The sequence below is a fragment of the Vidua macroura genome, chromosome 2 (genome assembly GCF_024509145.1).
Source record: "Vidua macroura isolate BioBank_ID:100142 chromosome 2, ASM2450914v1, whole genome shotgun sequence".
Lineage (NCBI taxonomy): Eukaryota > Metazoa > Chordata > Aves > Passeriformes > Viduidae > Vidua > Vidua macroura.
The window spans coordinates 69,610,828-69,628,559 of NC_071572.1; the positions used below are offsets into that span (position 1 = coordinate 69,610,828).

At 40.6% G+C, this 17,732-nt stretch overlaps 1 protein-coding gene across 8 annotated transcripts in view; it reads right to left on the reverse strand.

Moving 5' to 3' along the window:
- LSAMP (limbic system associated membrane protein) overlaps positions 1-17,732 on the reverse strand; it is an 889,023-nt gene that overhangs the window by 596,257 nt on the left and 275,034 nt on the right. For 2 of the 8 annotated variants that reach the window (XM_054002791.1, XM_054002807.1), the window contains one exon: positions 13,631-13,790. The exons of the other annotated variants lie outside the window; for them this stretch is intronic. In XM_054002791.1, the coding sequence (XP_053858766.1) occupies positions 13,631-13,790 (160 nt within the window). The remainder of the gene's footprint in view (positions 1-13,630; positions 13,791-17,732) is intronic. 8 annotated transcript variants of the gene reach the window in all.

Sequence of the window (17,732 nt, forward strand, 5' to 3'; positions counted from 1 at the left end):
TAATAAGAATGCTTCATCCCAAAAGGCTGCAAAGCATTTTGCTGCAGGGAAAACATTTCTTTCTATCAAATACAAAATGCTTTTAGGTCTGGGGTGAAGACACCAGCTCATATGGATGAAGAAGCTAAAAAGGCAGACAGCCACATTTCCATTTGGCTTAGACATTCAAGCTGACACCTCCAAGTCCTGTATGAACAATTTAAAGACAATGCCTTCAGAAGGTGTTCATAAGAACTCAGATGCTATTGTGGCATGCACACTGGAAATCCTTAAGGTAGAACTGAAATCAATGGGAACAAGAAAATGATTACTGCTACAGTCATAATAATGATGAGAACAGTGATGGTAAGAAACTGATACTGTAGGGAGAATGCCTAGATAGCATGAACAGGGACTGATGAAACATATTTTAGCTCTTCCAGTTGCCTATTAGAATGGAAGAACTCATAGTGGCAAGAAGAAAGTTGAGAACACAAAAAGCAACAAAGAAATAAACCATCTGGAAAAATCAGTGTGACAGATGAAAGTTACAGTGACAAATCTGCATGTCATACAGGAGATTTGAGACTACTGAATTCCCTAAAGCTGCAAGGAGTTCCTTGAGGCCCATCCCATTCAAGGCCATACCAAGGAACATACCAAATGTGGCAGTAACACCTCTTAGAATCCGAGCCAGACAGGTAAGTTGCAAACTGAATCCACGATAGTAAGTGAACCTGACTGAGAAAACACAAAGTGACACAACCCACAATTCCCTTACTTCAGTTTAAGGCCTACCACCTACCACAACTCTCTCGTTGCAAGCAGGCAGAGAGAAAATTTTCAGATGTTCGTGTTGAGCATTTTCCTACCAGCACCACAGCAACCTCATGTGAATTTTTGATCCATTTTATATCTATTCACACCACTGGTGACACAGAACCACCAATAGCCCCTCTAGTGTTTGATTTAATATTTATCAAACAAGAAGAGCAGTCACAAACAGTATCCCACTAAAACATCACACACCTGCTCACCTGCTCCTTGAGGACCTCCTCCACAGACACTGCCCTGACACAACTTTTGATAGAAGAAAGAAAGCAGCTTGCTTTGAGGTCTACTTATATATTAAGGTCTATTTATATATTGAGGTCTATTTATATATTAATACATCAGCAATAGATTCATTTACACACAAGATATATGTAAGCAAATAGATATTTACTACCTTTTTTTCATGAAGGCAAAAAGTCATAACTACTCCTCCTCTAGGGCCAGAAAGAAAATAAGTAGAAAATGTTCATGATGTGAGCAAGGCAGCCAGCATCAGTAGTTGTGTTAAGAGATTAAGAGACCCTGGCTCTTTGTATGCCTGAAAAGGATGCTGGCTTTCAGGTCAGTGAGCTGACTCTCCTTATCAATAGAGGTCATGATGAAATTTAGCAGATCAATCATCTAAACTGTTGGAGAGAAAGGAAAAAAGACCTGCCAGAACAGTTTTGATTTAATTTTTTATCAAAATCTGATATCCTGTGGAAATTGTCAACTTCAATGAAATGTCTGATGGCTAAACATTCAAGAGTTTCATTGCGTTAATCTCAGAACATTTTGTTTAGATCCATTTTTTTTGATTTTTTAATGTCATGTTAATATTTCATTTGATCTATTGCTCTCTATCAGATGTGTGCAAATTATTATTTACTTTTTAGTCTAATACAATAAAAAAGGAAAAATAAATAAATCAGAGGAAATAGTGAGAGTTTAAATAAAAAAATAAATTCTTCTTCATTGGGAGAAAATGGAACTCTAAATTCAGACTTCGTCTCAATTTATTGAGACAGGCTAAAGTTCTAGCATGCACAATATAAGAGCCCCGGCAGTCTAGTCATTATAGCCTCTTCTGGCCATTGCATAGGGTGTGCCAGACCAACTGGGAAAGGAAATAAAACTTAGAGAAAGAAAGATACACCTTACTTATACCTTAGAAAGAAACGGAATTTGCTATAGCCTCTGGCATTCTGTGGTATCACAGACATTTGCCTGTGGTATGCCGATTCCCTGACATGCAAGACACAGTATAATTCACATTAGGGCAGATTTTCCAAATGCAGGTGACAGACTAAAGACTTACCCGTGGTACAGTATGTCACTGGATTAAGTAATTTTTATGTTTAAAAGACATATTTTATGTGTCTTTACATCCTTAGATCACATCAATCACTACAGTATTGTAGCAGCTGGTGATGTTCATCAGAAACAAAATCAATAAACAGTCAAGATTGCATATAATGGTGGCCAAAACTATGTTCTTAATTCCACACTTTGGCAGAGAATAAATAGCATGATCTTTCACACTGAAAGACCAAAAGTGATCAGGAAAGTCCCAGCGAGCCCCATGCTGAAATTCTACAATAACTTATAAAATGCACCTATACATAACTACAAATCTAAGCCAAAGCACTGGGATCAGACCTAGTAAAATTCTCTGGTCTCTGAAAGTCATGGTGGTGGGTCTGAAAGGTACAACAGCCTTTTCTGGACTTCAGACCTATGAATCTGTGAATTCACAAGAAAGAACTGCGTACTTCAACCAAAATCATCCTGAATCATTTAATCTGTAGCAATCTACAGACACATCCTACAATACCCGCATTTGGGCAGCAGAACACTCCAAGCACTCCTGCACATTGAGGCAGAGGATGAAGTAGGTGAGTTTTCAGGATCCCTGTAAACCATTTCCTCTGTGATGCCTATGAAACCTGCACAGACTAGACAGCAGGGAGCTTTCATACAGCTCACCTGGCTGGACTAACCTGAACCAATCCCATGGAAAGTGTTACCATTTGCAGAAAAACACGCTATAAAAAAAGTGTTCTTTTTGCAAACACATATTACTAATGGGAAGTTGGTATCAGATTCCTTGCTCTCTCCCAACTTTGCACACAAGGAATGCTGGGGTTATTACTGGCTCATCATATATTCCATTAAGACTGACAGTCTGAAAAGAGAAGTATCATTTGCACAAGTTCTCACCAAGCTCCAGCAGCCCTGTCAGTGTCACAGCTGGACTAAGATTCTGTAGTGAGCAAAAATGAAGTCAGAACCTCTTTAATATATAATTAGCAATAAGAGGAATGTGAGGGCATTTGAATAATACATCTCATGGTCAGATAAAGCTGTAGGAGCCCAAAGAGAAAGGGCATAACAAGTCAACAGGGCAAATATCAGAGAAAAATGAGACTAATGTGTCTATGGTGAAGTGAGAGGTCCAGTTTTAAGCTGATAGTAAAAGTAGTGCTTTGCATTTCAAAATACCTTGTTTTCAAACCCTTTTCTTTCAAAAATTTCCAAAACAGAGTCAAAGGCTTGTGAGAACAACTGCCCCCTTATGCAGAGAAAACAGAAATCCATAGGGAGCCTGTGAAATTTCCAGAGCCACTTTCAGGTTGTCAGTGGCAGAGTGGAAAAGACCAATCTCTAATGGCTGGAGAAACCGGCCACTCCCATCCTATCCGTGACGAAGAGTGCCCAGAAAATAGGGGATAATGCTCAACACTGCTGAGTTTTCCCATACACTGGATTAAAGAGTAGTGTTTGGCATTAGCATCAAGTTCACTGGTGCCAGGCTTGCCTAAGGCTACACTAGCAAATGTTATACTCTCAATGCCTGACAAATGCAGAGAAAATGAAAGAATGGAAATGATTTAGTGCTAAACCTCCTATTTTCAGCACCTCAAATACAGATGTGTTTTTCTCTTGTATTTTAGTTCATGTTCCTCATTTTATTCACTGCTTTGCGCTTTTTTTTTTTTTTTTTTTTTTTTTTTAATTTTCAGAAATACCTAGAATTGCAGATCAGGTTTCATTTAGAGCTATCACCTTAATAACTACAGCACTTGCAAAAAAATAGCATAGATATAACTTTTCATTTTTCAGCACTGCAGATCTTCTGACCTTGACACATTTGTGGTCAATTTTAACTGAGTGTACCATGCCTATCCACCAACTCATCCATCATATCTGTTTCCCTCAGGCTTTCCCATCCTGATGCAGCAATCCTTTTTGGTTCTTGTAGCTACTGTATGTGGAATGGACCATAGTGCTTCACAGGAAATTTCCAGCTGAGAACCACCACAGAAAGAGTGAAAAACACCTTAGGGCAAGGAGGAGTGAGAGGGGGAACTGAACAGGGTGCTCTATTGCTCCCCCTAAAATAAAGCTTCAATAAAGTAAATAAAAAGGCATACACAAAAATCCCTTCAGCTCCTTATTTAAAGGTAGAGCAGCAACAAAGCAGCAGCCTGCAGCTGGGGCAGCAGACTAAGCTATGGACCTGTGCAGGCAGAAAATCCTTAGAGATGGGATTGCCTTCTGCAATAAAAGCACAAAATCTGAGATAATGATTTCATCGGACACCTACTGAAAATAAAATTACTATTTTTTTAATAATACTTCAATGGGGTGCAGTACACAGCTGAATTCCTTAGCCGAGCTGGCAGCATCTTGAGGAAAGCCTGTGTAAGAAAGGGTAGGAAAAAGCTGGAGTGGGGAGGGAAAAGAGTGAGAAACTGCAGAGGTAATACAGTAGTCTCAGGAGGGAACAACAAACAAACTAGCATGTACTGACCCATTCCCCATAACTGTAGGTAGACACATCTGAATCCCACCCATAGAAAACAAACACACAAACAAACAAACAAATAACAACAACAAAAAAAAGCCCACAAAACCCACAGGAAAGGCAACAAGTTAGATGGCCAGTTTCTTAAAGTGATACCCAAGTTTCTAACTACCTCCATGACTTTCAGTACCTCATAGCTTTCAAAAGCAAAGGGCCACAACCGGGATGAGCTATGGATGAGAGAACAAAGACCAGACTCCCACCCCTGGAGAAAACCTGGACTCTGAGCAGCACTGCATCAGGCTAAAATGCAGCAGAAATCTGCTAAAGTGATGCTTTTAGTCAGGGAATCATCTTCCATTTTAAAAGGAATGTTACTCCAGGAATTTTCCAGATGAAAGATGAAGAGAGGCTACAGTGCCAGAAGAATCTGAATCATCTCCAGCTGATGACTAAAGGAACCTAACAAGGACCTTGCTTAGGAAGAGTAGGAGAGCTCTGCAAGCACATAGATCAGTAACAGATGAGAGGTTCTTGGTCACAACAAGCACTTGTAACAGAAAACAGCTGGTCACGTAAGAGAGACCCTAAAAAATTATACTGATTATGCACTTAGCTCTCTACAACGTGTTTCTTGGAAATATTTCACAGGCACCATATTAGCTTGCTTTAGTTGGAATTATAGGGACTCCGTAGAGAAGAAAAGTTCAAATAGAGAGGAAGGGTATAAATGTTATTGGGAATGCAGGGATTACACCCTGTGTGTGCAAACAGGATGGGCCCCATCTTAACTACAGCAGACCCTGACTGTGCTACCGAAAAGTAATAAAGTTTGGAGGAGATTTTTCTTAAATTCAGAGCTAAGGAAAGCTGGCATGTGCTGAGGAGTGCTCAAGTCAGACAAAGACATCTGCTAGGGATGTCAGCAATAGAGAGATAACTGTTATCTGGGAGCAGAGGATAGGACAGAAAATTCAGCTAGAGCAAAGCTAAGACACATCAAAATGCAGAAATAAATTCTGAAATATAACAGGGCTTCTGACACAGAATTTCAATAAAATTAGGCTCCGGGCCAAAACTAAAAAGCATCATGTGTATACACGTCATTGCATAGGCATCTGAGCAATAATGAGTACACTGGATAATGGAAGAAAACCTTGCTCTAATAAAGACTAATGAAATGACAAGGATCAATGGAAGAAGATGATCTTTGGTTTCAAACTGTACATGAAACATAGCAGGCTTTAGAGGTGAGTGTGCTCACAGAATCCAGAGAGGGAGTGTTTTGAGACGTTCATATGAGAGCTCCAATACATAAGCCCAAAAGCCCTTAATAGAAAAATATTCTTTATACTAGCAAGGTTACATTATCATCCTCTTGATCAAGAGAACAAAAAAATACAAAATGCATAAACTTGATGAACATCAAAGCAATAATCAGTCTAATAAAGCAGAAAAAAGTGGATGACTTTGGTTATCTGCTTACAGAAATGAGTCATGTGTCATGTTGGGTGACAGTTTAGAAAAATAATTTCTTGATGTCTTAAATAAATTATCACTTAGAACAGCTGACTCCAGAGCTCACAGAGACAGGATACTATTTGCAGTGCAATTTGACATGAAAGACAAAAGTCTGTTTGCAAAGCAACCATTGTTGATGCACTGAAAAACAATGACCACAAACAGGCTCAGTGTCCTTCAGGGATTACATGCACACACCAAGATAATATAAAATTATAAAAAACCCCAAGCAACACATACGAGGTACTAAATTTTTTGAAAGGGATTTGTAAAACTACTGAGGAAGTTGGCTGGGAAAAGAAGAAACATCAAAAATGATAAGGATTAAATCCCTATCCTAAGGACAACAGGAAAAAAAATCATCCACCCAAGAATCAGAAACACACTGCAAAACAAGAAACTTAAACATGAATCTAGGAAATGAAATAAGGAACCTCTTAGAATAGTACATTTAAATGGACAAGCTAAAGAAATTATTTTTTATATTGCGCTTCTGCTGGGGCAAGGTTTCCATTCCACTGAAATGGATATGCTAGAGCCTCTAAAAATCCATTGGGTTAGCAAAGGACATATGTTAGGTCCAGTAATCAAAGCACCCGTGATGTCACCAAGATTCAGATTATGCAGAGAGAGATTTGAAAGCTGGCATTACGAATTAAAAAAAAAAAAAATAAAAAAAATAAAAAAAAAAAAATAAAAAAAAATTAGAGAGGTGAAGTACTAGATTACATGGAGGCCAAGACTGAAGGGCATTTGGATGTGGATTTAGGGAATCCAGGTCTGTGACAGCAGACCATGGTAGGTAAGACTTCAGGCCAAACACACTGCATTTCCTTCTATTTCATGAAGAAACAACACAAAAAAATCCTACAGATTCCATAGACAAGGCAGAGTTCATATCAAACCCTTCATAAGAAGGTAAGAATTTGTTGCTATTTACTCCCCATATATCATCATGAAATCTCACTGAGAATTCTAATAACATTTTCTTTATAAAATAAGAAATAGAAGAGACAGGAATAATAAAAAAAAAATTCTAAACCCTCAGGATTGAAGCAGCAAGAGCAATGTTCAGAACTAAACTCACAGTATTTGATTCTTTACAGCTGCCCAACATATTCCACACAGATAGTATCGGAGGGAATTGGGGGACACAGATGCCTTCAGCCATGATGCACTGAATGAAGGGGTGAGAGGAAAGCTCACTTTCTACATATGAGCAGAACCGATAAATCACAGCCTGGCTGGCGTGGCAAACACCAGTCCCTCTGGCAGCTTTGTAATTACTCCCTAAATGTGGTCTCAACCCTCTTGATGTAGAGATAAATAACTTTATGTGCAAAGCAATTAAAGCCTCAGGCAACACTGCTGGCAAAGCATGGCCACTATGTGTCACTATCCATTTGCCAGAGAGGTGTACAAGAGGTACTGAGTTTATTAAACAGAGCCAGAGCACTGGCTTCCACACATCAACCTGCCAGAAGCCTTCTTTGGATGGCCCTCAAACAATTGTTTCTGCTCTCCAAAGCAATGAAACATCCTGGTCCAAAGGCTGAACCTGAAGTGAGGTGAGACCCTCCGAGCAGTGTGCTAGGCATTTTGCTTCTATCCACACTCCCAGAAGAGAGTGGTTTTCTGCTCTGTAAGTCTGATACCTATTGGGGAACCTCTGAAGGTATTATCAATCATCATGATTAGATTCCTCCTCTTCTCAGGAGAGATCATGCTCAGTTGAAACAAGAGCTATTGCTGGGATGGTAACAAATCACTCTGCAGCAGAGTCCTGCTTGCTGCATTCCTGTTCCCTTATTTGCGTGCATTTCTCTGCCGTTTTCCTGGATGATTATGTTTTCACTAAATCTCCTGTCTATCCAAAGCAGAACATGCCTCAATGTTTTTCTCACACCTGACACCTACTCATAGTGACAGCTCTGGAAAGCAAACTTGGAAAAGTCCTCCTGCAATCTCATACAGCTGGGTGAAATAGCTGTGACACCTGAATCCTGTCCTTCCCTCGGGAGCTGCTGGCCTACTCAGCTCAGAAGCACTGCATACTACAGCACCCACACTAAAAAAAAATCCCAGGAAAGCACCTAGCGGAATGCAAGCTGGAACATTAGTTATGCCATGACGTGATTGCACGACCTCAAAGCAGGCATCATATGCCAGGCAAATCACCTGGTGGGGATTCCAGCAGCCTGCAAGAAAGACATGAACTAGCTATATCTGTCACAGCAAATTATGCATCTTTCTGCCTGACTCCTACCGTAAGGTACCTGACTGGAGTGACGCAGCTATGGGCTGGGTCAGCCTCCAGCCTTCTGAGGCTGCACATCTCAAAGTGATGTGGAAAAAGTGGGATAGCTTCTGTTTTTTAAGAAAAAATAACAAGCCCAAAAAAGCCCTTTTTTTTTCTCTTCTGGCTTTAAACCACCATAAAAAAAAAAAAAAAAAAAAATCAGCACAACAGCATTTCATTCAACGTTCTTCTTGGAAAAGATATTAATAACTTTTTAACCTGGTCTGTAGAGACAGAACTTAAAACAGTATTGGTGTTTTGAAAAGAAGCCGTGCTCCTTTTAAGTCAGTTCTGATCAATAATCAAAGTTGCTACTAGGGGGCACTGTGACATTCACGGGAGGCGCAGCTCTGCTTCCTGCTGCCTATTCCTGCATCCATTATATCTTTCACAATTCCTTGGGTAAAAACACAGCTAAAGTCCAGTTTGGGTCATTTCACTCTTCCTAGTAATGTACCTCTTAAACTTTAAAATGTGTATGATGCATCACTCCCCTCTCCGTCCCCCATGCTTCTTTAGCACAAAAATACTCAACAAATGCTGGCTGCTTCTTCAGATGTTACTGTGTTTTAGTGATCGAAGTAATTGAACCTCATTTGTAAAACAATTTGGGATTGTTCAGGACAATCATGACAGTGTCAAGTAAGAGTTAAGAATTATAATAGTAATCATAACGATAATGAGTATTTCTCTTCCCACTGCAATGAACCCATCTGGAAGGCCTCAGTGTGAGGCTTCAGAAGTATCCAAAACTGTGATTAGAAAGAAATTCATTTCTGCAGGAAGGTGGAAGCTCAGAATGCCAAAGAAAGAAAAAAGGAAGAGAAAAATCCTTTCTAGTTTTGGCCAACAGACCTCATCGGAAATTCTTTTGAAATGTTATTCTCTGGAAGAGAGCTCAGTTAGCAATATTCTGCAAATGCTCAGCCCACTTCATCCATCTGCCAAGCTGAGAATGAATATTCATAGCAAGTTATTTTAATCATTGTGTTTTTCTTGATGTGACATAATTCTATATAATTTTCCCCCCCCAGAAAAAAGAAATAAAAAAAAAAACAAAAAAAAAAACACCACCAAAAACAACAACAAAAAAACAACCACCAGGAAAAAAAAAGTGCCCTCTTTTTATGCTGTCAAGTCAGAAAGTTTTTTTCTCCATCTGCAAGGAAGAAAAAAGGGACACTGGGCAGCTCATGCATGGGTTATAGCAACATCCTCATCAATGCTTCTCAAATCCCAGCATTAACAACCTAGCCAATGACACTGGTGCAAATGGTATGTGCTAGCTTTTACCTGTCCCTGTTGAACGTAAGGGATCAACACCTCCCACAAGTGACGATCGGGGTGACAACACCAGACTTGTGTAGGCTGGGAATGGCATCCACTGGCAACATGTACATGGGGGAGCAAGGGAAACTGTACAGGAAGAGCTGGGTTTGGGGAGCTCAGGGCTGGTAGAGCCTGGGTGCTGTAGTTGGAGGATGAGGGAAATAGAGAGTTACTGCAGATATGTTCAGGGGATGCTGCTTGTAGTCGCACACCCTCATAAGCACATACTACACAAAAATGCTTTTACAATTTTTGATTGCTTCTTAAAATAGTTTTCATTCAACACTTAGCAAAAGTTCACACTTTTGGCAAAATTGTCCAAGCACAGACAGGTTATAAATATTTTAGAGTACACAGACATACCTCAGGAATGAATTGGGTCCTCCCCTGATTCTAAATGGTGCTCCTGGTTCCCAGTACATCAGGAGGACATTTTATTATGGTTGAAAATCTTGAGGAAAACCTTGTTCCTGCAATAATCAAGAGTCTAAAATATTCAATACTTGACTGATGCAAGCAATTCCCAGGTGCCATACATTAGCTGCTGGGACAGGCAAGCTGGGTCACAGAGCTCAGCTCAGTGGAAAAAAAGAACACCACAATCAGGTTTTCTTAAAAGCCAGGCATGTGTTTTACATATCACTCCTGCTTCTCTCTTGTTCTTTGCATTGTTGCCCCTTGGTGGCCAAGCCTGCTCCTTGTTCTCAGGTCCACCACCCTGGAATGACCCCCCAGAGAGTTTGTGCCCAATGACTTGTCAGTTACCTCCTGCCCCAGAGCATCCCAGACACCCCACGAGATGGTCCCTAAAGTGCTGAGCCCAGTGGATTCTTGAGTGGGATCAACATGAGGAGCTGCTCATTAGAAGGACAGCTGTGGTTTGTTTCCAGTTGCTACTCAAGTGCAGTCCATTTCCTTGCATTCAGTTCTTTGAGTAGCAGTGAATGCCATACAAAGGTGGCTTACAAGAACCTAAATAGTTGAGACCTCTTTCTTGCTGCTCCTACTACTAGACAGTTCTGCATCTAGCTAAGAACACATGCAGTCACTTCAAATAATTTCTTCTAGTCAGTGCAGCAATCCAAGTCTTTAAGTTCAGGGAAAAAAAAAAAAAGGAGGAGGAAAGAAAAACAGCAGGCAAGAAAGCAGAGATGGTAGTCTGCATTTATCTTTAATTAACTACTGGATTTTTGAAAAACAGTAATATACACCACCAACAGGCCTATGCAAGCATCCAGAAATCCATAATTGCAGCATGTTGCCTGACTGCTGCTTGTCTTACTTTGCTGACATATTGGCTCCTGTCTTGGGCCGCATTTTACCAAATATTTTACAGAAAAACAGTGTTCTCCTTTTCCAGTACTGGAGGTTCCTGCTGCAAAATGCAGGACAGCTATAATGTTTATGGATGACAAGAGTAGAAAGAGGTTGAAATCCCATGATCACTATTTGCATTTATCTCTTTCCATGCAGAGACTGGTAAAGTAGAGTTAGCTTCCATACTAGTGGATGGCACAGGAGAAAGAGTACAGGAACAAACTCTCTGGGGCAGAATTATTACCCCTGTAAACTGGCATAGCCTCACTGATGCTTCTTGGAGATCACAGGAGCTTTGATGACCAGCAGCAGCTTTGAATCTGACCTACCAGAAACACAAAATGACTCGTCTGGCTTAAAGGAAGAAGATGACTCTGTCTCAGAAGACAGGTTACAACTTGGCTCTTTCAGGAAAACCCTTTAGACTGCAATGGAGAAAATCTCAACAGGGCTCCACAAAAATTTAATAGGCTTTCCACACAATGGCTTTCTAAAAATACTAGGACTAGCAAAGGAAGAGATTCTCCTAGGATGGCTCGAATTCTCTATTAAATACTAAGCAAGATTCCATAAAAGCTCTCTAAATGTTAACAATTTCCATTAGGGAAATCTTTAATGATGGAAGGCCATTACCAGCCAAAGGCCTAGCAATGAATTCTTGGCTCCCAATTCAAATCCTGGTGGACAATGTCTGTATGTACAGCTGAGCAACTAACTCATGCCAGATAAGACAGTCAACAAATTCAGCTTCTTTCCATGACCAGAGGGCCATGGCTTTGAATTTGGTTCCGTTTATTTTTGTTTCCCAATTATGTTTGTTAAATTGTTTGCACTTTCTTTCACAAATGGCTTCAACACACGCTCTGTATTCCAAATTCAAACGGTACTGCTTAATTGCAATTGGTTAGATAAGTAATATTCTTACTGCCTGTGCACTGAACTGCTTCTGGAGTGCTATGATATGCTTGCAGTGTGTAAATTAGTTAAGGGGAGTACAGGCAATAAATCTGAATGTCCCCAAAATCTTCAAATGAGACCAAGAGAAAAAATATGCGTATATGTGGGTTTTCTGGGAGGAAAAATGAGATAAAGGCAAAATCAGTGCTACCTTCTCATCCTGACATCACATTTTAAAATGTGCTTCTTTGCCATCTTCCTACTACTTTGTGTTTTTAGTCTAAATGGTAACTGTTTGAAATTCATGACAAATACCTCCCAGCCAATTCTCTATTCTGTTTCCAAAGACCATAATGTCTGATATTCTCCACAGTCTGGCAGGGGAGAACTTTTGGAAGGGGTGAATACCTTTCAGATGAAATACTTTTTTATTAACTTTTTCCATTCCAAACACATTGTGAACTATTTTGTTAGAAGTTCCACAAATAATTGTTTTTGTTTAAAAAAAACAAAAAAACAAAAACAAGACAAACAAAAAAACCCCACTGTCATGTAACAGCAAAAATAATTTGCAAAATATTTTAATAATTTTCATTGTCACTTTTACCAAGAGTCATTTACATGTTTAATTTTAGTCAGGTAAGAATATGCACCAGTTTGTGTTCCATTTTAAAAGCTGGAAATATTTTGAGTCATTTAGAAGTTGAGACGATAAAGAAACGCAGTGCTTCAGAATCTCGGAAATGAAACATCTCTATGATGTCAAAAGAAAACCTTCCCATATGCCTAAATATTTCTCTCATAAAAAAAATATAGGGATTTCATCTTTTTTTCCATCTGCTTTTCGGGGAGGAAAAAAAAAATAAAGTTTTAAGTCTTTACACTTCCAAGTCTGATAAAACTCTGTTTTGACAAACTCCTGAAAACAGGCCTATAAATGTAGTTCAGACATTCCCTCCTGTTGTGGCAATTACTGACAAGACTATTTCAAAGAATCTGTCTCACAGAAACATGTGTATAATCTGCTCCATCAAAGCACACTCCTCCTTAAGGTGCCACTGCACTGCTTTGTCTGAGCATCCAGCGGAACAGGGAAGTCACACCTTAGTGTGATCTCCAAATCATTGTCCTAAAGTTATTTGGAGACACAACAGCTTTACATCGGGAAGAGGGACAGCATAACCACCATTTTGCCTCAAGGAAGTGGAATGCAAAGACCTTATGGAAAAGTGGACTGGAGCCGCACACAGGGAGACGAGAAAAGTGGAGAAAAGAGGACAATGGGCACAACACAGAAAACAGTGAGTATGTGCAGGTATGATAATTGTTTTCAGCTTCCTTTTCCCCAGAAATCCTACATTGAACCCCAAGATGGTGAGACCCCCACCTCTCCTGTTTATTAATAAGCTTAGTTTGAGTTCCTAAAATTTTTTGATCTTTTTGACCAAACTCCCTCCCAAGGCCTAAGAAATTAAATGGCCCCTTCTAGGCTCTCCAGAAAATACACCACACAGCTGGAGGTGTTCTGAGGCATCTGACATCCAGCCCTTGCTTCTCCTTCTGTGGGAGTGGGGAAGTTACATCTTTTCTATGCTCCCATTCCTTTTCTCTGTGGCTCAAGCTTGTGCATGACATTGCAGGGATGGCAAATGAAAACTTCTGCCAACCTTCTCTGCTGCCTCCCAGAGCTCTGCTTTGAGCACAGTAACACACATGGCCAGCTGCCATACGCCCAGAGTGGGGCACTGCTGGCAGGTCCAACCTCACACTGAATCCACGTGTTTTGGTCCAAGGGAAGTCCAACCCCAGCACAGAGTTCAGCGAGGCCTGCAGAGCACAATGGAAGGACACAGTGATTTAATTCCCAGTGCATTCCTGTTGCTGCAGTCACCAACATGCAAACTAAGCAATTTAAACAGAGGCTGGGTATCTCTGCATTGTGGCCATCATTGTGAGAAACATCAGTACAAGTAATCCCAAAGCTTTTCAGGGGGTCATGTTTGTCTCAGCACTCTGTGCTAAATGGTCACAGAGGTAACTACACTGGTAGGAAGTTCAAAAATGAAAGCATGACTGTCAGGAGAACCTAAAAACTAAATGAACAGTGGAGACCTAGCTGTACTCCATCACCAAGTGGAGATAGGTGAACAGCAATAGACTGGTACAACAAGCTTCATTATTTTTCTTCTCCATGAGAGAAGAGAGAATGTCATCTCCTAAACTGTCAAGACAGTATTTTTCACCAGTGTGACCTTGGCAAGGAAAACCCCAGAACAGCCATGAGCTGGTCTGTGGGAGAGACAGGACATAACCCATGGAAGCCCACCAGGATGGGAGTCAAACTTCAAAAATGATAACAGAGTCTCTTACTCCAGCCTCAGAGACTAACAGTAACCTTGCAGGTGACCCAAGCCTGTGCGACAGACTCCAAGACCACCCTGTGTTGTGCAGTGTTGGTCCCCTCACCTTACGCCCTTTGGTAGGTGGTGCATTCTGATAAGAGCCTCGGCTGTCAGAAAACAAACTGCAAGCGACAGACTGAACACACTACCATGCAAAAGCCTGTCTCAGGAGGGACAATTAAACACACACACAGAAAAATAAATGGCTTTTCCCTTTCAACCCCTTTTCAACAAGTAACAAGACAGAAGCGGGTGCCTGTATGCTAGAATGCCCAGAAAATCAGCAATTAACAAGCGTTCCGCTCTAGCCCGTCTGTGATTTCCTCTCTGCAACTGTGGCTAAATGTTTAAATACACCACTCCCCCTTTCTGTGTGCTTGCTGTGCCTCTGGCTCACCTCAGCCCTTCTGGCTTTCCATATCATGCAGTCTTCCCTTTCTCACGTGTTTATCTGAAGCCTCCTCTAAGATAAACACAGAGAGAGTGGCATAGTGACCACCCAGCTGCCTTCAGGAGCACACACATCAGATGAACTAACTGCCCCAAATGCACACAAGACAAAATGCACTTAGCCCTGTGTGCCACAGAGGTGTTTTATAAGCCGTCTAGTCAGCAGCATCCTCAAGAAAGACGCATTACCATATCTAGCCAACAATAACATAATCCAGAGAATTCAAGTGGGATTCTTCCCTAGGAAACTAAGTGCTAACCACATTACAGTGCAGATGCTCATTAACAAGCCTGTATCAGACAAAAGCTGCAAAGGTATTTTTCTGAGGCATAGGCTTGAATGAAGGTTTTTGACTCAGGTTGGCACTCAGAGTTAAATAGATTGAAAAACAGTCTCTCATTAAATTCATACAACAATTCAAACATGAATGCTTAAAGTGAGGTCTGTGCAAACAAGCATGGGGAGTGAAACACTCCAGTAAAGTCAGTGGAACACCTGTGACCTACTGGACTTCCTAGACACTTCAAACCCCAAGTTGCAAAAAATCAACTGAGAAAAAGGTGCTGCCACTGCATGCTGATGTTCCTATCATGACTGGATGGTTTTCATTGTTCACTCTGTAGAAACTGATGATCAAGCTTGGAAAAAATAAACCCAAACCATAAAAACAGAGTAAAATTCTATTACAGAGAAGAGACACTGAACATCTTTTAAATTATATATAGAGAGGCTTCATAATTAATGAATGACTGAGCTTCAATCTAAAAATGAAAGCATGACATAAAGAATCCACTAGGTAAACACAATCCTGCAAAAAAAAAAAAGAAAAATCCTTCCCAAATACTTGCTAGCATAATCTTTCTTGGCCAACTATAGGAAAGCAAAGGCTAGGGCCCAACTTTGACAACTGAATGGACTAATTATATTACAACTCCAACATGGAAACCCTCTCATCTCAAGTTTTGCAAACAAATGGCAGACATGCAATGAACTTCAGCAACAACAGCTGCAGAACAGAGCTGGCCTGATCTCCCTTGCCAATAGATCTACAGAAAACAGCAGTCAGCCCTGATGCCAGTTCAACCAACCGAGAGAATACAAGCACCACCACATAGTGCCAGAGGACCCGAAATTGAATCCATATGAAAACACGACCTACTTCTATACTTTCTTATCTATTCATTATATGTAGCTGCTCATCACTGAGATACCCTTTTCAAGTAAGATCAACAGCAATAACAAAGTTCTGAACTGGCCTTGCTAGGAAATTAAACAGCACCTGGAAACATTCCTCAGTGCTGGAGCCACCAGCATTGCTGAACTGCTAGAGGGGCTCCTGATACAGTTTTGGCCTGTGTCAACCAACACTATGCCAAACAATTCCCTGTTACATCTATGGGTTAGGACTCCCAAAAGACCCATTCTCAACAGACAAATCAGACACAGTCAATCTGCTTGGGAGACTAAGAGATTTTAACAGACTCAGCATGGGCTATTCCATCATTGTTGGCCACAGTACCAGGGTACAGGCCAGAGCACATTTAGTTGTTATTATATATTTAGGTACAAAAGTGCTGGCATCTGTCCTTTCCCCGAGTTCAGAATTCCTGCTGGGGCTGGTTGCCTTCCTTGGAAACGAGATATTTCCTGAAACTAAGATATCCTTGAAAACTGTATGGTACTTGAAGGTCTTGCTACAATGATGTAGGAACAATGGGTATGAAGAAATTACTGTCTTAGATTTGTTGATGTGGGACTTCATATTCAAAAGCAAGAAATTCAGGCTGGAATTTTCTTTACTGCTCTTCTCATTCAAATATGCATCTTTGGGGTTTATCCTCTCCAGGGGTCCTTCTTCAGGGAAGTTATCATCAACTCCAGGAGAGATCTGGACCAGCACACAGGTGTTTTCTTCCTCCAGATTCTGAGTCTAGCAGTGGTGTTGCGAGCCTAGCAGCAGCTCAGAATTTTTTTGTGATTGTCCCTAAGCATAAAGCACTGATAAAAAATAGCACTGAAAATAAAAGAAAGTAGCATAAGGAAGCAATTTTCCCATTTCACCAAGAGATGCCTCATATTCTGTCAGGGCAGATGAGAGAGAGAGAGAGAGAGGAAAGAGCTAAAAGTACCACAGCTAATTAAACTTTGTGGAAGATGCTTCCACATTTCTTTTTACACTTAATAAGAGGAGAGAATCACCTGAAGAGAGAGGAGGACAGGTATTGAAAAAATCCTGTGATCTTGTTATCTATTTCATCTGTGAAGATCTTCACAAGCGGAGGCAACTAAAATGGCTCCAAAAACCTACGTTTAGGCAACTGAATCACTGCCTTGATTCAGCAGTCTGGAAAGCAATTTTGCCAACCAAATGCAGATGTCTAATCTATCTTGGCAGCTGACTCAACTGAAAACATAGGCTAAAAGTAGGTTATGAGAGCACAGATACTTGGATAACATATAGATATCTGCATTTAAGTGTTTACACTCTGAAGCTGAACTCCAATCTTGATTTTAGGCAAGTAGAACAGACTTGTTTTGAGAGGTCAGAGACACACTTAAAAGCATGGGTATGAGACCTAGTACATTCCCCACTCCCTCCAAAAAAAAGCCACCTACTTTTAAAGGTAGTTCTGCAAATGAATCATTTTAATTTCAAAGCTAGCTGAAAGATGAAAATTTTAAACTTGTTCTCCCCCACAGGCTGCTTGTATGTGGCCTCACTGCTTTGAATGGTAAGAGAATTTAACCCTGTGGAAGTAAGTGGTGCTGTGCCAGCTGGCTGCAGGGCATGCAAAACTTCCCTGGACTGTTCAATTCAGGAACACCACTGCAGCCACACAGACCCCTTTTGGAGAACTGCAGTTATCACTGTGACATGAGAATACATAGTAAACTGTGGCCAAACCCAAGATCACT